This window comes from Bufo bufo, chromosome 5 (genome assembly GCF_905171765.1).
Source record: "Bufo bufo chromosome 5, aBufBuf1.1, whole genome shotgun sequence".
Classification (NCBI taxonomy): Eukaryota; Metazoa; Chordata; class Amphibia; order Anura; family Bufonidae; genus Bufo; species Bufo bufo.
The window spans coordinates 537,094,442-537,113,533 of NC_053393.1; the positions used below are offsets into that span (position 1 = coordinate 537,094,442).

The 19,092-nt window shown below is 45.9% G+C and overlaps 1 protein-coding gene across 1 annotated transcript in view; it reads right to left on the reverse strand.

Moving 5' to 3' along the window:
* The window catches only part of VWDE (von Willebrand factor D and EGF domains), a 109,472-nt gene extending 92,868 nt beyond the window's left edge, over positions 1 to 16,604 (reverse strand). Inside the window, exon 1 of the mRNA XM_040431275.1 lies at positions 16,444 to 16,604. Within this exon, the coding sequence (XP_040287209.1) occupies positions 16,444 to 16,522 (79 nt within the window). The 5' untranslated portion in view covers positions 16,523 to 16,604. The remainder of the gene's footprint in view (positions 1 to 16,443) is intronic.
* Between the last annotated feature and the right edge of the window lie 2,488 nt (positions 16,605 to 19,092).

The following is a 19,092-nucleotide window of genomic DNA, read 5'->3' on the forward strand; positions in this document are numbered from 1 at the left end:
ACCCCCCTGTCATTGATCATCCCCCTGTCATTGATCACTCCCCTGTAAGGCTCCATTCAGACGTCCGTATGTTTTTTACGGATCCACGGATACATGGATCGGATCCGCAAAACACATACAGACGTCTGAATGGAGCCTTACAGGGGGGTGATCACCCCATATAGACTCCCTGATCGCCCCCCTGTCATTGATCACCCCCCTGTAAGGCTCCATTCAGATGTCCGTATGTTTTTTACGGACCCACGGATACATGGATCGGATCCGCAAAACACATACGGACATCTGAATGGAGCCTTATAGGGGGGTGATCAATGACAGGGGGGTGATCACCCCATATAGACTCCCTGATCACCCCCTGTCATTGATTACCCCCCTGTCATTGATCACCCCCCTGTAAGGCTCCATTCAGATGTCCGTATGTTTTTTACGGATCCACGGATACATGGATCGGATCCGCAAAACACGTACGGACATCTGAATGGAGCCTTACAGGGGGGTGGTCAATGACGGAGGTGATCACCCCATATAGACTCCCTGATCACCCCCCTGTCATTGATCACCCCCCTGTAAGGCTCCATTCAGATGTCCGTATGTTTTTTACGGACCCACGGATACATAGTTTGGATCCGCAAAACACATACGGACATCTGAATGGAGCCATATAGGGGGGTGATCAAAGACAGGGGGGTGATCACCCCATATAGACTCCCTGATCACCCCCCTTTCATTGATTACCCCCCTGTCATTGATCACCCCCCTGTAAGGCTCCATTCAGACGTCCGTATGTGTTTTACGGATCCACGGATACATGGATCGGATCCGCAAAACACATACGGACATCTGAATGGAGCCTTATAGGGGGGTGATCAATGACAGGGGGGTGATCACCCCATATAGACTCCCTGATCACCCCCCTGTCATTGATCACCCCCCTGTAAGGCTGCATTCAGATGTCCGTATGTTTTTTACGGATCCACGGATACATGGATCGGATCTGCAAAACACATACGGACATCTGAATGGAGCCTTATAGGGGGGTGATCAATGACAGGGGGGTGATCACCCCATATAGACTCCCTGATCACCCCCCGTCATTGATCACCCCCCTGTCATTGATCACCCCCCTGTCATTGATCACCCCCCTGTAAGGCTCCATTCAGACATTTTTTTGGCCCAAGTTAGCGGAATTTTTTTTTCTTACAAAGTCTCATATTCCACTAACTTGTGTCAAAAAATAAAATCTCACATGAACTCACCATACCCTCTCACGCTTTAGGGCCCCTAGAATGCCAGGGCAGTATAAATACCCCACATGTGACCCCATTTCGGAAAGAAGACACCCCAAGGTATTCCGTGAGGGGCATATTGAGTCCATGAAAGATTGAAATTTTTGTCCCAAGTTAGCGGAAAGGGAGACTTTGTGAGAAAAAAAAATAAAAAATCAATTTCCGCTAACTTGTGCCAAAAAAAAAATAAATTCTATGATCTCGCCATGCCCCTCATTGAATACCTTGGGGTGTCTTCTTTCCAAAATGGGGTCACATGTGGGGTATTTATACTGCCCTGGCATTTTAGGGGCCCTAAAGCGTGAGAAGAAGTCTGGGATCCAAATGTCTAAAAATGCCCTCATAAAAGGAATGTGGGCCCCTTTGCGCATCTAGGCTGCAAAAAAGTGTCACACATCTGGTATCGCCGTACTCAGGAGAAGTTGGGTAATGTGTTTTGGGGTGTCATTTTACATATACCCATGCTGGGTGAGATAAATATCTTGGTCAAATGCCAACTTTGTATAAAAAATGGGAAAAGTTGTCTTTTGCCGAGATATTTCTCTCACCCAGCATGAGTATATGTAAAAAGACACCCTAAAACACATTGCCCAACTTCTCCTGAATACGGTGATACCACATGTGTGACACTTTTTTGCAGCCTAGGTGGGCAAAGGGGCCCACATTCCAAAGAGCACCTTTAGGATTTCACAGGTCATTTACCTACTTACCACACATTAGGGCCCCTAGAATGCCAGGGCAGTATAACTACCCCACAAGTGACCCCATTTTGGAAAGAAGACACCCCAAGGTATTCCGTGAGGCGCATGGCGAGTTCCTAGAATTTTTTATTTTTTGTCACAAGTTAGCGGAAAAAGAAGGTTTTTTTTTTTTTTTCTTACAAAGTCTCATATTCTCAACTTGTGACAAAAAATAAAAACTTCCATGAACTCACTATGCCCATCACGAAATACCTGGGGGTGTCTTCTTTCCAAAATGGGGTCACTTGTGGGGTAGTTATACTGCCCTGGCATTTTAGGGGCCCGAATGCGTGAGAAGTAGTTTGAAATCAAAATCTGTAAAAAATGGCCGGTGAAATCCGAAAGGTGCTCTTTGGAATGTGGTCCCCTTTGCCCACCTAGGCGGCAAAAAAGTGTCACACATCTGGTATCACCGTACTCAGGAGAAGTTGGGCAATGTGTTTTGGGGTGTCTTTTTACATATACCCATGCTGGGTGAGAGAAATATCTTGGCAAAAGACAACTTTTCCCATTTTTTTATACAAAGTTGGCATTTGACCGAGATATTTATCTCACTCAGCATGGGTATATGTAAAATGACACCCCAAAACACATTGCCCAACTTCTCCTGAGTACGGCAATACCACATGTGTGACACTTTTTGCAGCCTAGGTGTGCAAAGGGGCCCACATTCCAAAGAGCACCTTTCGGATTTCACCAGCCATTTTTTACAGATTTTGATTTCAAACTACTTCTCACGCATTCGGGCCCCTAAAATGCCAGGGCAGTATAACTACCCCACAAGTGACCCCATTTTGGAAAGAAGACACCCCCAGGTATTTCGTGATGGGCATAGTGAGTTCATGGAAGTTTTTATTTTTTGTCGCAAGTTAGTGGAATATGAGACTTTGTAAGGAAAAAAAATAAATCATCATTTTCCGCTAACTTGTGACAAAAAATAAAAAATTCTATGAACTCACTATGCCCCTCACGGAATACCTTGGGGTGTCTTCTTTCCAAAATGGAGTCACTTGTGGGGTAGTTATACTGCCCTGGCATTCTAGGGGCCCTAATGTGTGGTAAGTAGTTTGAAATCAGAATCTGTAAAAAATGTCCGGTGAAATCCTAAAGGTGCTCTTTGGAATGTGGGCCCCTTTGCCCACCTAGGCTGCAAAAAAGTGTCACACATGTGGTATCGCCGTACTCAGGAGAAGTTGGGCAATGTGTTTTGGGGTGTCATTTTACATATACCCATGCTGGGGCCCACATTCCAAAGGGGCCCACATTCCAAAGAGCACCTTTAGGATTTCACCGGACATTTTTTACAGATTCTGATTTCAAACTACTTACCACACATTAGGGCCCCTAGAATGCCAGGGCAGTATAACTACCCCACAAGTGACTCCATTTTGGAAAGAAGACACCCCCAGGTATTTCGTGATGGGCATAGTGAGTTCATGGAAGTTTTTATTTTTTGTCGCAAGTTAGTGGAATATGAGACTTTGTAAGGAAAAAAAAAAAATCATCATTTTCCGCTAACTTGTGACAAAAAATAAAAAATTCTATGAACTCACTATGCCCCTCACGGAATACCTTGGGGTGTCTTCTTTCCAAAATGGAGTCACTTGTGGGGTAGTTATACTGCCCTGGCATTCTAGGGGCCCTAATGTGTGGTAAGTAGTTTGAAATCAGAATCTGTAAAAAATGTCCGGTGAAATCCTAAAGGTGCTCTTTGGAATGTGGGCCCCTTTGCCCACCTAGGCTGCAAAAAAGTGTCACACATGTGGTATCGCCGTACTCAGGAGAAGTTGGGCAATGTGTTTTGGGGTGTCATTTTACATATACCCATGCTGGGTGAGATAAATATCTTGGTCAAATGCCAACTTTGTATAAAAAAATGGGAAAAGTTGTCTTTTGCCAAGATATTTCTCTCACCCAGCATGGGTATATGTAAAATGACACCCCAAAACACATTGCCCAACTTCTCATGAGTACGGCAATACCACATGTGTGACACTTTTTTGCAGCCTAGGTGGGCAAAGGGGCCCACATTCCAAAGAGCACCTTTTGGATTTCACGGCCATTTTTTACAGATTTTGATTTCAAACTACTTTGCAGGCATTTGGGCCCCTAAAATGCCAGGGCAGTATAACTACCCCACAAGTGACCCCATTTTGGAAAGAAGACACCCCAAGGTATTTCGTGATGGGCATAGTGAGTTCATGGAAGTTTTTATTTTTTTGTCACAAGTTAGTGGAATATGAGACCTTGTAAGAAAAAAAAAAAAAAAAAACATCATTTTCCGCTAACTTGTGACAAAAAATAAAAAGTTCTATGAACTCACTATGCCCATCAGCGAATACCTTAGGGTGTGTACTTTCCGAAATGGGGTCATTTGTGGGGTGTTTGTACTGTCTGGCCATTGTAGAACCTCAGGAAACATGACAGGTGCTCAGAAAGTCAAAGCTGCTTCAAAAAGCGGAAATTCACATTTTTGTACCATAGTTTGTAAACGCTATAACTTTTACCCAAACCATTTTTTTTTTACCCAAACATTTTTTTTTTATCAAAGACATGTAGAACAATAAATTTTGAGAAAAATTTATATATGGATGTCGTTTTTTTTGCAAAATTTTACAACTGAAAGTGAAAAATGTAATTTTTTAGCAAAAAAATCGTTAAATTTCGATTAATAACAAAAAAAGTAAAAATGTCAGCAGCAATGAAATACCACCAAATGAAAGCTCTATTAGTGAGAAGAAAAGGAGGTAAAATTCATTTGGGTGGTAAGTTGCATGACCGAGCAATAAACGGTGAAAGTAGTGTAGGTCAGAAGTGTAAAAAGTGGCCTGGTCATTAAGGGTGTTTAAGCTAAGGGGGCTGAGGTGGTTAAGATGGATCAACATGACATGAGATTTTGCTGTAGACCCTCTGTCTGTAGCTCACCTATCACTGGGGTCAACTTTATTTCTGGTTTCTGCCTTTTAAACGTGTTCAGCCAGGAATACCCTTCTCAGGTCCCCCCATTACAGCTGTTCAGCTTCAACTTTTCAACTTTATGTCCCAATCGCATGTTACACGCCTGTTAACGCTACCGGGATGTATTTACCAGCCATTAATCCTCTTCATTGTGGGGATCTGAAGTGTTTATTTCAAGACTCTGCTGGAAATGGTGAATTGCAACAAGATGCAACAGACGAATAAATCCCACATTAATATAACTGCCTCTGTGTACAAACACTGTGACTAACGGGTCATTCCAGCTGCTGTATCCGCTCACTTCTAGGGATGAACCAAAATGCTAAATACAAGGGTTTCCAATAGTTTTGTCATTGCAATAATCACCAAAAACAGCTTTCTGATACATTTTATCAACTTAAGATTTGGGTTTTCACTGCATTGTGACTGCAGGCAGCAAAGGTAACATCTAAGGCTGCACTATTACTTAGATAAAAAAAAAAAAAAAAAAAAATACCATACAGCAGTGAATCTCTTTAGAGGGAATATGTAACGTCACGTCCACTTACACACAGGGGGAAGGATAGTGACCACTGCGCTCCACGCTCACCCCTGGCCCTGCCTACTTGCCTCACGAGTCCTGATGACAGGGGACAACTGGACAACAGTCCTTTACTTAGGATATGTGTAGGGAAGACAGACAAGACAAAATACGGAACGTGAACGGACCGGGTCAGAACCAAGAGAGCTACGCAGTTCAAAGGGTTAAGCAAAAAAGGGTCAGGAGAAGCCGGGGTCAAATACCAGGAGAGTAGAGAATTACCAGAGGAGTCCGCAAAGAGTAGTCAGGTGGGAGCCGAGGTCACAATACCAGGAGGGATGCGCAGTACTGGTGGAGCAGGCAAAGGATCGTCAGGGAACAGGATCAGGTGATTATTCAGTAGTCCAACAAATAGCCAGGAACCTAGAATTAACAGGCAACCTGTGGCCAGCAGGCTGCCTGTATTTATAGTGGGTTCTGAGGGTCATGTGACGTGGCCAGCGTCACATGACCGAGAGACAGACAAGTCGAGCACCGAGTGATCAGCTCGGCGCTCAAGGCAGACCTAGGAGCAGGGAGCCTCCCAGCTAGCAAAGCCGCCCTGGGAACGAGGCCAAACACAGATCCTCACTCCCGAAGCTAAGCAGCAGGTCTGTGGCTAATGGGAGACCGAGTGCGCCTTTGGCGCCCCGTGACAGAATACATATTTTTTTAGGTTTGCGCACCTATCTATATAAAAAAGTTTTGATATTTTGCATTTCTCATGCTGACCCTTAGAGCCGTCACAATAGGTATAATCAAGTGGCTCACTTGCCAGCTTCACTGTATAGATTGGGACAGAATTAGCAGAGTCATTTCCTTGCAGGATAGATGAGTAAATTACAAGTGTATTGCACTGCTGGGGCAGTTAATTCTTAGTAAGCGGCTCCCTTGTCATTCCCTGGTCTCTGGGGAAGTGGGAGACTAATCTGTGACATGTCTCTGTCAATTCATCCCCATTGAGTGTACTACGGCTACATAAGAGGATTGTTGCAACAGGCTGGTGGCATTCTGCAGGTATCTGATCTTCTGCAGGGCTTTACACGTTAATGATTGGGACTCACCTACTTCTATTATCCATGACTTATTAGATTATTCATTTTGATTGGATTCCCCTTTAAGGTTCCTGGAAGGTGGCGTTTTCACATAACACACTTTAAAATAAAATCTGCTCCTCCTGTAGAGCACTGACTCCGGACCTGTAAACATCAGCTCTTCGATGGCGAGTTTCTGTTCACCATGACATCTTGTTACTCATCTGAATGGAATGTATCCTCAGAAGAGAAACAACAAGAGTGATGAGACAGGCTACCAGTCCACAGATGTGTGATAGGAACACAACCGCAGACCGAAGACTCCACAAATCATACACACTAGAAAAAAAGCTTAAAGGGAGTCTGTCACCACATTTCAGCATATTAGACCGATCAAATAGGGTTATATGATCCACCCAGAACTTATAAACAGTATCTTTGTTGTAGAAAACAGACTTTTCTTTTAGCCGAAAATGAACTTATAAGGTTATGTTAATGAGCCCTCTCAAGTGCCCAGGGCGGTCTCTCAATCCTCGGAGCCCCAGGCAGCACCTCCTCAACTGGTCATAACCCCGCCCTCCGTGCGCCTCTGCCCGCCCGTTTACTCCCCTCCCCTGTCCTTTTCCACTGCGGCTGTGCGGTCCAAATCGTAGCGGGCGCATGCGCAATGCGATGCCCGCTCCTGGCAGGGCATCGCGATACCTACTGCGCATGCGCCCGCTACGATTTGGACCGCACAGCCGCAGTGGAAAAGGACAGGGGAGGGGAGTAAACGGGCGGGCAGAGGCGCACGGAGGGCGGGGTTATGACCAGTTGAGGAGGTGCTGCCTGGGGCTCCGAGGATTGAGAGACCGCCCTGGGCACTTGAGAGGGCTCATTAACATAACCTTATAAGTTCATTTTCGGCTAAAAGAAAAGTCCGTTTTCTACAACAAAGGTACCGTTTTTAAGTTCTGGGTGGATCATATAACCCTATTTGATCGGTCTAATATGCTGAAATGTGGTGACAGACTCCCTTTAAAGGGTAATTCTACATTTTCTAACTTCTGCAGTTTTTAAAGGCATATGTCAGGCAGACGCTATCCACTATGACCTATTTCCTAGTGTCACAGTGGATCTACTTTGACCTATTACCTAGTGTCATAGTGGGTACTATGAACTATTCCCGGTGGCACAGTGTATGTACTATGAACTATTCCCGGTGGCATAATGGATCCACTGAGACCAATTCCCTGGTGTCATAGTGGATTCACTGTGAACAATTCCTAGTAGCATGCTTGATCCACTGAGACCTTACTTGTGGCATAGTGGATCCACAGAGACCGATTCCTGCTGGCATAGTGGATCTACTGTGAACAATTCATGGTGGCATGCTTGATCTAATGCGAGCCATTCCTAGTAGCATAGTGGGTCCACTGTAAATTACTTTTGGTGGCACAGTAGATGTATTGTGACCTATTTTTTCTTGTGGCACAGCAAATTCTCTTTGAACTATTCTTGGTGGCATTGTGGATCCACAGAGACCAATTCCTGGTGTTATAATGGATCCACTGTGATCAATTCCGGGGGGCATGGTTGATCCATTGAGACCTATTCCTGGTGGCATAGTGGGTCCACAGAGATCTATTCCTGGTGACGTACAATGAAATCTTCCTGACATAAACCTCTAAAAAACGCTGTGTGTACAGAGGCAAGCAAAAGGTGAAAAGAAAATCAAAGCCCAGATAAAAATCCCAACAAGATGCATTCATCATCCAGCTGATACAAGTCTCAATCGAGGAGGGAAAAAAGGAGCAATTCCTGATATTAAAGATCAGAGTGCACTTAATGTTGAATTTTTTCTTTCATAGATTATTGCAGAGTTACTTTTTTGTGTTCTTTGGTCTAGTTACATCCCATTTTCTTTAGTAACTCTGAATGAAGGTTAAATATCAATTTGTCTACATATGGTATTGTACCTATTTAGCAAGTCTAAAGTTCCAGTTTGTTACATGTTCATTTGACCCATCTGTAGGGTGACCTTAATATGGACCTCTGACATCTCCACCTTTACCAGGTTAATGGAGACCTCTGACATCTCCACCTTAGGTGCTGGTGAGGGTTTCAACTTGATGATGGACAGCACTTCACCCCCTCAGTCTCTTGTTTCTACAACACTCGCGTTCTCCGTGACCTCCCTATGGCCTGGTAGGAAGAAGAGCAATCAATTATTGCAGATCAATGGACTGGGAGCAAGTTAGGGGTCAGAAGGAGAGTAAAAGCTTTGGTCTCTGCTGACACCTGAAAATAGGCAGAGAAAAGCTTCTCAATTGACCTAATCCTAAAAAAAAAACATGAGACCACAGAGGTCATGTCTGAAAAATCCCTATGTTCATCTGGATTAAATATAGATATATAATTGATTATTCATTCATTACTTAAGTAAAAAAAAAAAAGATATTACCGTAAATACAAAGTTTTACTTGTAATACCACTCCGGTCCAAAGGGAGTGCTGTTGCTAAAGAATGTCTGAAGCTAACCATAGACGTACAATGAGCTTTCTGATTATAATTTTTTAAATAGGAAAGGATCAGCAGTTCAGGTAATTAAAAGAATTCCAATAGTGTTCAAAATAAACGGTGTATGTGGATATAGACCCCAGAGTTTCTTCTTCTCCTCTTCCTCTTGATGTTGGAGTTCCTCAGGGCTCAGTACTAGGTCCTCTACTCTTCTCCCTCTACACAGCCCCCATCGTACAGACTATCAGTAGATTTGGTTTTCGATACCACCTCTATGCTGACGACACCCAACCATACACTTTGTCCCCTGACTTCACCCCTGCTTTACTCCAAAACACCAGTAATTGTCTGGCAGCTGTCTCTAACATCATGTCCTCTCTGTATCTAAAACTGAACCTCTCAAAAACTGAACTTCTTGTCTTTCCCCCATCTACTAACCCACCTAAACATGATATTTCAATTTCGGTCTGCAGCACTATCATAACTCCTGTGCAACATGTCCGCTGTCTTGGGGCCACATTTGACTCTGATCTCTACTTTGTTCCCCATATATAATCACTTGCACGCTCTTGTCGTCTGCACCTCAAGAATATCGCCAGAATCCGCCCTTTTCTCAAGGTCGAAACGGCAAAAACTCTTGTTGTTGCCTTGATTCATTCTTGTCTTGACTACTGCAACGCGTTACTAATCGGTCTCCCTCTCACTAAACTCTCCCCCTTCAGTCTGGCCTAAATGCTGCAGCCAGGCTCATCTATCCATCCAACCGCTACACTGATGCTACTAGTCTGTGCCAGTCACTTCACTGGTTGCCCATCCACCACAGAATACAGTTGGAACTTCTCCCTCTCACCCACAAAGCTCTCCACAGTGCTGCACCTCCATACATCTCCCCCTCATCTCCATCTACCATCCTACTCGTGCTCTCCACAGTGCTGCACCTCCATACATCTCCTCCTCATCTCCATCTACCACCCTACTCGTGCTCTCCACAGTGCTGCACCTCCATACATCTCCTCCTCATCTCCATCTACCACCCTACTCGTGTTCTCCACAGTGCTGCACCTCCATACATCTCCTCCTCATCTTCATCTACCACCCTACTCGTGCTCTCCACAGTGCTGCACCTCCATACATCTCCTCCTCATCTCCATCTACCACCCTACTCCTGCTCTCCACAGTGCTGCACCTCCATACATCTCCTCCCTCATCTCCGTCTACCACCCTACTCGTGCTCTCCGTTCTGTTAGCGACCTAAGATTAATAACCTCCATAATTCGTACCTCTCACTCCCGTCTTCAAGACTTTTCTCGAGCTGCACCTACTCTCTGGAATACTCTGCCCTGGAATACTAGGTCAATTCACAACTTCTCCACCTTCAAACGGGCCTTAAAAACACATCTTTTTAGGCGGGCTTATCAAGCTACCTAAACTGACTATTCCCCGACTAAACCTTTCCCCCACCAACTCCTCTGGCCTAAACTCGATCCTCTAACAGTCCCAAACCCGAAGCAGATCGGCCGGCACGGCTCCTGTCAGTTCAATAATGGCTCAAATCCTACGTATCGCAATCAACTACCTTATGTGTCACCCCCAATTCCTCATAGATTGTAAGCTCTTGCAAGCAGGGCCCTGACTCCTAGTAATATTAGCCAGTTACTTTTGTTTTGTAGATGAACCCTATGAATTTGTAAAGCGCTGCGGAATATGGTGGCGCTATATAAATAAATATTATTATTATTACTAGCAGAAGGACCCGGCTTCGCACGGGTATATTTCATCTATTTCATTTAATGTTTGTGTGTGTCGTTAAAAGATATAGACAGTATCCCCCATAACAGCGACCTCTAGAGCACCCCGCTCCTTCAACAGTGAACTCCACAGTCCCCCACACCTTAACACTGACCCCCCACAGTGCCCCACACCTTAACACTGACCCCCTACAGTGCCCCGCCACTTTAAAATGGGACCTCCACAGCAGCCCATCCGCTTAACTTTGACCTTCATAGCAGCCCGTCCCTTTAACAGTGAGTTTCACAGCACCTCACTCCCTTTGACAGTGACCTCCTCAGGGGTCCTCCCCCTTAACAGTGACCTCCACAGTACCCCACTGCCTTAACAGTGACCTCCACAGCAGTTGCCCCTTTAATAGTGGCCCCTGCCCACTTAACAATAACCTCCACAGTGTCCGCCCCTCTAACAGTGATCTCCACATCGGCCTGCCCCCTTAACAGTAACATCCACAGTGCCCGGCCCTTTAACAGTGACCTCCACAGTGCCTGCCCCTTTAACAGTGATCTCCACAGCGCCTGCCCCTTTAATGCTACGGGCTACACAACGACATGTGTCGCGCAACATTTTGTCTCAACAATTTTTATAATGATAGTCTGTGGTGTCGTACTGCGACATGTGACATGCTGCGACTGCGATGCGACAGTTTCCAAAAAATTCATCCAAAATTATACCAGTAGTAAAACAAGGCTGCTTTCTTCCAAAACCAGGGCTAGTCTTAATCATGGGCTGTCCAAATTATTCAATAGAATGGGTCTGAACTGCAATACCAGACACAACCCATAACTAAGAGTGGCACTGTTTATGGAAATAAGCAGATATATATATATATGCCCCACCCTCCCTCCCTTATCTTCTGATTTCCACAGGGTATGCCCACTTATAGGCCTACCCACGATCATGGCTTAGGGCACACAACAAGCCATTTAGTCAGGTTAACTAAGACACGCCTAGCTGGGTTAGGTTGTTCCCGTTGTTTCTCTCCCTAGGGTTTTTCGGATATCTCTTGGCCGTAGCCATGACCACAAATATGTAATACTGCTTTTCTCCTGTAGTGGCCACTGCAGGGAAAGTGTGTAACCAGACAAACATTGCAGGAATCAGGACAAGAGCGATCAGATGATCGATGGAGTCGCTGCTCAAAGCGACCAGTCAGTTATATATACTGGTATATAGGTATATACTGGATTATTTGCCTGAACGATTTGATCAATCTTCCCAAACTAACCTGGCAGATCAGAGAGAACGGTGAAAAAAAAAAAAAGAAGTAAACCAACAGAGTGGACAAAGTGTCAAATGATCGGATGTATTTGGCCAATCATGGCATACACGTGCAGTTCCAGTGGACAATGGACCAAAAAATCCAACCCGACGGATCACGTTTTTTCCATACTGGACTCTGCCGAAAGACATTGGCCGTGTAAAATTTTCAAACAGCGGTTTTCAAAATGGTAAAAAGTGACGATGTTGGCTATTATCTTATGTGTATGGACAGGGGTTGTAGAGTAGGGGTTGTCTTCATGAGAAATCGCCAATTTTTATGCCTAATTCACAGAATATAGATCTATCTATAAAAGCAATACATAACTGACACTACTATGAAATGTATCAGTTGTTTCTACAGTGTATCCTGCAGATTTGCTACAGACTATCTACCAGAAGTTCTTTTTTTTTTTTTTTTTTTATGAAAGCCCGAAGTGCGCGCTTTCTACACCCATGCATCAAAATCCTGCAGCGCGCCACACAAAAACGGCAGACACCTGTAACGGTGGCTTTTTTTCCGCAAGAACAAAGGCATCAGACATGTTGAAGTCCAACTACCTGACTCTGCAATGTCTGCTGTGAAGGACAGTCGGGGTGCCTCCATACAAGTTCAGTCCGTTTTGTCTGCGATCGCGTTCAGTTGCTCACTTTTTTCTGCGCGGGTGCAATGCGTTTTGATGCGTTTTTCACGCACGTGATAAATAAACTGAAGGTTTACAAACAACCGTCAGTGAAAAACGCATTGCATACGTATTTGCTTGCGGATGCGATGCGTTTTTCACTGAATCCCCATTCACTTCTATGGGGCCTGCATTGCGTGAAAAACGCAGGATATAGAACATGCTGCGTTTTTCATACAACGCAGAACTGATGCGTGGAAATAAAAAAAAAACGCTCATGTACACAGACCCGTTCAAACGAATGGGTCAGGATTCAGTGCGGGTGCTATGCGTTCACGTCACATATTGCACTCGCTCGTGTGAAAGGGGCCTTACCTGCTCTGGACTGCGGGGTCCCAGTTCCTTTGCTCCCCACCATCTTTGCTGCCTATCCTGGGTCCCTCGCTGTCCACGTCCACTTTGACACTGCTGCAGTCAATCTCTGGCCATAGCAGTGACCTGCGCCCCTCTTGTGTCACATGATCAATTGACACGATGCAATTGGGGTGTAGACAGATCGTAGGTCTGCATCCGCCAGTGCAGGCCCCCACGGGCGGTGCAATTTGCGGTCCCCAAAAACATCTTCTGGAATTTTAATTTTGTGCCCCAAAGGGAACAGGACCCATGTGAGTGATGCAAATCTATGTACAGCGCTACACAGAATATGTTGGCGCCATATAAATGAATAAATGCATGAAGACGGTCAACCCGGGGCATATGCCCAATGTGCTTGGTGTATGTGGGGGAGGGGGAGCATCATTGCTGTGAGTATCAAAAGTAGATAAGCAGCTGCCAGACTGGTCCTCGGAGGCTACAAAGAGCTTCTGTCCCTCTGGAGGACCTGGTAGGTCCCAGGCATTAAACAAGCTGCCCATTAATTCCTATGGAAACCATGTAATACCTCTTTTTCCCTGCGGAGGCGCTGTAAGAAAAATAGATACTTGCCACCAGGTCCCGTTTACCAATTACTGCTGATGGCTGGACACCCTGTCATCAGCTTGTTTTTGGGGGGAACCCTTCTAACAAAATGGATTGTTCAAAGTGGACTGTCCCTTTAAATGGATGCTACCACAGAGCAATAGCTTGCAGACAGCTCCAGTGTAATTATCCAGCGCTCGTTCTGCAAACTGAGGATTGTGCATTACATGTGAATGTCATTTATGGAAGACAACATCTGGTTTGCATTTAGTGTGCCGGTAATTCACCGTTTCACGTCAGACACCATACTTTGCACATACTGGAAAAACAGCAAATGGGAAAGAATTCTGAAAATTAATTAAAGGGAATTTTCAGATCTACATAAAGCGCAGTCGCCATATAATAAGAGCTTACACTTTGTGCATGAATTCCTTATTGTTTGTTAGATCTCTGTTTATCGTCTGTACAAAAATATTCGGATCCAGGTGCTGGTTTGACTCCCTTGATAAAGGACACCCCCCTGATAAAGGACACCCCCCTGATAAAGGACACCCCCCTGATAAAGGACTCCCCCCCTGATAAAGGACTCCCCTCTGATAAAGGACTCCTCCCCTGATGAAGGACACTCCTCTGATAAAGGACTCCTCCCCTGATAAAGGACTCCTCCCCTGATAAAGGACACCCCTCTGATAAAGGACACCCCCCCTGATAATGGACACCCCCCCTGATAAAGGACTCCTCCCCTGATAAAGGACTCCCCCCCTGATAAAGGACTCCCCCCCTGATAAAGGACTCCCCCCCTGATAAAGGACACCCCCCCTGATAAAGGACTCCACCCTTGATAAAGGACTCCTCCCCTGATAAAGGACACCCCTCTGATAAAGGACTCCCCCCCTGATAAAGGACTCCTCCCCTGATAAAGGACTCCTCCCCTGATAAAGGACTCCTCCCCTGATAAAGGACACCCCTCTGATAAAGGACTCCCCCCTGATAAAGGACTCCCCTCTGATAAAGGACTCCCCCCCCCGATAAAGGACTCCTCCCCTGATAAAGGACTCCCCCCCTGATAAAGGACTCCCCCCTTATAAAGGACACGCCCCCTGATAAAGGACCCCCACTGATAAAGGACACGCCCCCTGATAAAGGACACACCCCCTGAGCTGCCAGCTTGAAATAAATCTAGCAGAACAATTGGAGCAATGAATGGGGAGATCTCTGGATCCATGTGAGGTCCAGGGCTGGTTCTAGCTTTGTTAGAAAGAGGTTGTCATGTACTACATTATGTACATTATTCATGGGATAACCCCCTTTAAATTAGACTGGACTGTGTAATACCCTCATTTCCCCTGTGGTGGCGCTGTAGGAGAGTGGAACACTTGCTGGAGATCTCCCCTACAGATTATAGCTGATTGCTGGGGGTCCAAGACACTTCTAAGAAACTCTTCTAGGAAAAAGTGGACACCCCCTTTAAAGGGGTTCTGCACTTTGTTTTAACTGATGATCTATCCTCTGGATAGATCATCAGCTTCTGATCGGCGGGGGTCCGACACCCAGGACCCCCGCAGATCAGCTGTTTGAGAAGGCAGCGGCGCTCCAGCAGCGGCGCGACCTTCTCGCTGTTTACCGCCGGCCCAGTGACGTCACGACTAGTATCAACTAGCGTGGGCGGGGCTAAGCTCCATTCAAGTGAACAGAGCTTAGCCCCGCCCACGGTAGTTGATACTAGTCGTGACGTCACTGGGCCAGCGGTAAACAGCGAGAAGGCCGCGGCTGTGCCGGAGCTGAGCGGCGGGGGTCTTGGGTGTCGGATAGGTCATCAGTTAAAACAAAGTGCAGAACCCCTTTAAGTAAAATAAACAGATGTTTAATTACATGGACGTACAATGTATCGATCTGGAAGGGGGGCTTTTACAACGACTACAGTAAATGATTACTTGAGGGGGGGTTACAGCTTTACATACACAATGTATTTCTATGCTTCCAGATTGTTATAGTCCTTAGGGCTCATTCACACGACCGAGGTTTTGTTCCGCATCCGAGAGACGCATCCGTGTGCTGTCCGCATCCGTTGCTCCGTTCCGCGGCCCCGCAAGAATAATAAAACGCGTCCTATTCTTGTCCGTTTTGCGGACAAGAATAGGCATTCCTATAATGGGCCTCCTGTCCCGTTCCGCAAATTGCTGAAGGCACACGCGCGGACCGCAAAACATGGCGCGGTCATGTGAACAAGCCCTTACCTGTAAGTTGCCAGTTTCACAATGTACACCGCCACAGACTCTGACGGCGCCATGTCGATCACTTATAGGTTCACATTTCCTACGGCCATTACGTATATGGAGGAGAATTCTCCCAACATATAAAGTGCCCATAGACTTCTACAGGGAGTGGAAACACAGGCTTACATCTGGGGCACATATTGGGCACATTTCTGAACGCTATGCCCCCAACCTCACCCAGCCTTACCTGTGACTACCTGTCTTACGATGTACCGCACCATAGAAGGCGGTTCCAGATAAGATTACGCAGGCAAATTTGCGTCCCAATTTCTGGTCCCATCATGGGTCTAATGACCCTCAACGAACCCGACGACGCGGTTAGCTTAGGTCTCTAGACCTGCAGTCAGTTTCAGAATTTCCGACCAGAAATCTGCTACATAAATATGTAATAAAATAATAATAATAATAATAATAATAATAATAATAATAATAAAATAAAGTAAATAAATAAATACATTCTTACCTTGCTGACAGTTTCCAGGCTTCAAAACCATCAGTATAATCCACATCCCAGAATAAATTTGTACAGAGACGACCCCCATAGTTATAAATGGGATTGGTGCCCCTTTAAAGCCTGGTGCTAATGTAACGGATCTTCAGCGCAGAAAGCTCTGCTGTGTTGCAGTGAGGCTGGATCACAGGGCTGGGAGCTCCGTCAGTTTCCATGTGAGGATCCTCTCTGCAATAACAGAGCTGCAGGACTGTGACAGTGTCCACCTCTGTAATACTAGCCAGGCGGTGGGGGGGGGGGGGGGGGGGGGCACGCCTCCTCCAGAGGAGGATCTAAGGAAGAGCTGAGATGGATTTCTTGTGTCCTGTGCTTCCACAATCCCAAACTGGAGGAGAAGAGGAATCTTGGGGGATGACTTTTTTGCTAATGCTCATGCCTTTTTTTTTTTTGAAGGGGTTGGAGGAAATATTGTGTTTTATTCAGTTATATAACCTTTTGTCGATAGTGTTTTAGGAAAGGTTTATGTGCTCAAAATCTTTGATAATCGAGAATATTTGATAATCTGGTACCCCATGTAATAATTCCGGAGCATCTATTCTTATGACTCCAAATTGTGCTATTATTTTATTATTCCTACTAGAAGTTATGAATGAATTGCTAGCAGCCTGACACAGTTAGCACTGATCGGAGAGTGTCAGGCTGGGCAGGGACACACACCGCATCCACCCTCAACTGGTAACACCCAGCTGGACCTCCATTGAAAACTGTTAGCAATTCACTCATAATTTCTAGCAGGAATAACAGAGGAATGTCCAAAATTATAAAGAATGGACCAAAGTCAGGGAATATAACTAGAGATGAGCGAACCCGTGGGAGTTCGGGTTCGCCAGGTCAAAGTTCGGGTTGAGCACGGTGACGTCATCGCAGGTTCTTTTGCGGGTCCTGCAGAAAGAAGAAAGAAGAGGATACCGGCGGCGCGATCAAGTGGATGAAGTGAGTTTCTTTTTATTATTTTTAACCCCTCAATGGCCATTTAATTTAGCATTCTGTCTTAAGAATGCTATTATTTTCCGTTATATAACCATGTTATAATGGAAAATAATAAAAATCACCCGAACATCGAACCAGAACCCAAACTTCAGTGAAAAAGTCCGGGTCCAGGTAACCCCAACTCGCAAAGTACGGTACGAACCTGAACTTTGCAGTTCGGGTTCGCTCAACCCTAAACATGACCGACGTTCCAATGCTCGCAAGTTCATTCTTTCTGTTCCGCCAGCTTCATCAGCGTACGGTATAAGGGCTCATTCACACGACCGCGTGAAGCCCGTGCCCGTGCTGTGGTCCGCAAATTGCGGTCCGCAATGCACGGGCAACTTCCGTGGGGCAGTCGCATGGGGATCGCAGACCCTTTCACTTGAATGGGTCCGTGATCCCTCCGTTCCGCTAAAAGATAGATCATGCTCCATCTTTTTGTGGTGCGGAGGCACGGAACGGAACCCTAAGAAAGCACTCCGTAGTGTTCCGTTCCGTGCTTCCGTTCCGCATCTCCGGATTTGCGGACCCATTTGCCACCATATCCTCATTCACTATAAGGGGACCCGGCCTCTTTTCAGCATATATGCCGGCTATCGGCCAGACAAAAAATGCTGTGTGTAGTATTTTTTGTCCAGCCAAAAGCCAGCATGTACTCTGGATACAGTGACCGGATCGAGTGCCAAAGTTCCCAACACAGATGTGAGCCCGGCCTAAGATACACTGTAAAGATAAAGGTTCTTCTAATTGTAAGCCTAGCTGTAAGCACCTTATTTCCCTTCCTTTTCCTGTGTGATCTCAGCAGACGACTACCACCCTCATTATCTCTACAGTCTCATTATCTCCTCCGCTCTCTCATTATCTGTCTGTTCCCATGCAGTCATCATTAGGACAATGTCCTTGGGTCTCTCCAAGCCCAAAGACACCTCTATCACATAAGGCCTCAGGGCTCATGCATATGAACGTGTGTGCCTCGTTGCCTGTATTGCGGACCGCATGTGGTGGTCCGCAATATACGGGCACCGGCCCTGTGCACTCCGTGTCCTATTGACTTGAATGGGTCCGCAATCTGCAAGATACAGAGCGGTGCGGAACGGAGGCACAGGTCAGATGGCCACGGAGGCTCTACTAAGCGCTTCTGTGGAATTTCAGTCCGTGCCGTCCTATTTTTGCAGTTCGGACCATCTCTTGCAGATTGCGGACTCATTCACATCCACAAATGGTGTGCACACAAACGGTGCCCGTGCATTGCGGACCGCAATTTGCAGTCCACACCACGGGCATGGGGCACACACATTCGTGTGCATAAACCCTTATAGTAGGTAGGGGTCCTGTTGCAGAGTTTCCAGGGACTTAAGTTACACGTTTGGTCTTAGAAGATATCTCCAGCCCTATGCTGCCCATAGTCATAGGATATTTGTTGGAATCTCACCAAGGTCCACCTGGGGTATACATTGAAGTTAAGAGTTCCAATAGCAAAGATATAATGGCGCCCCTTTTTGGTATCAGGGATAGATTGCTCTCCAACCCCTGTCTTAGTGGTGACCATGGCAAGGTTCTTACCACCCATTAGATACTGTATGAGGATGAAGCCAACTTGGGTTAGGCACTTCTTTCCAATGGCTCCGA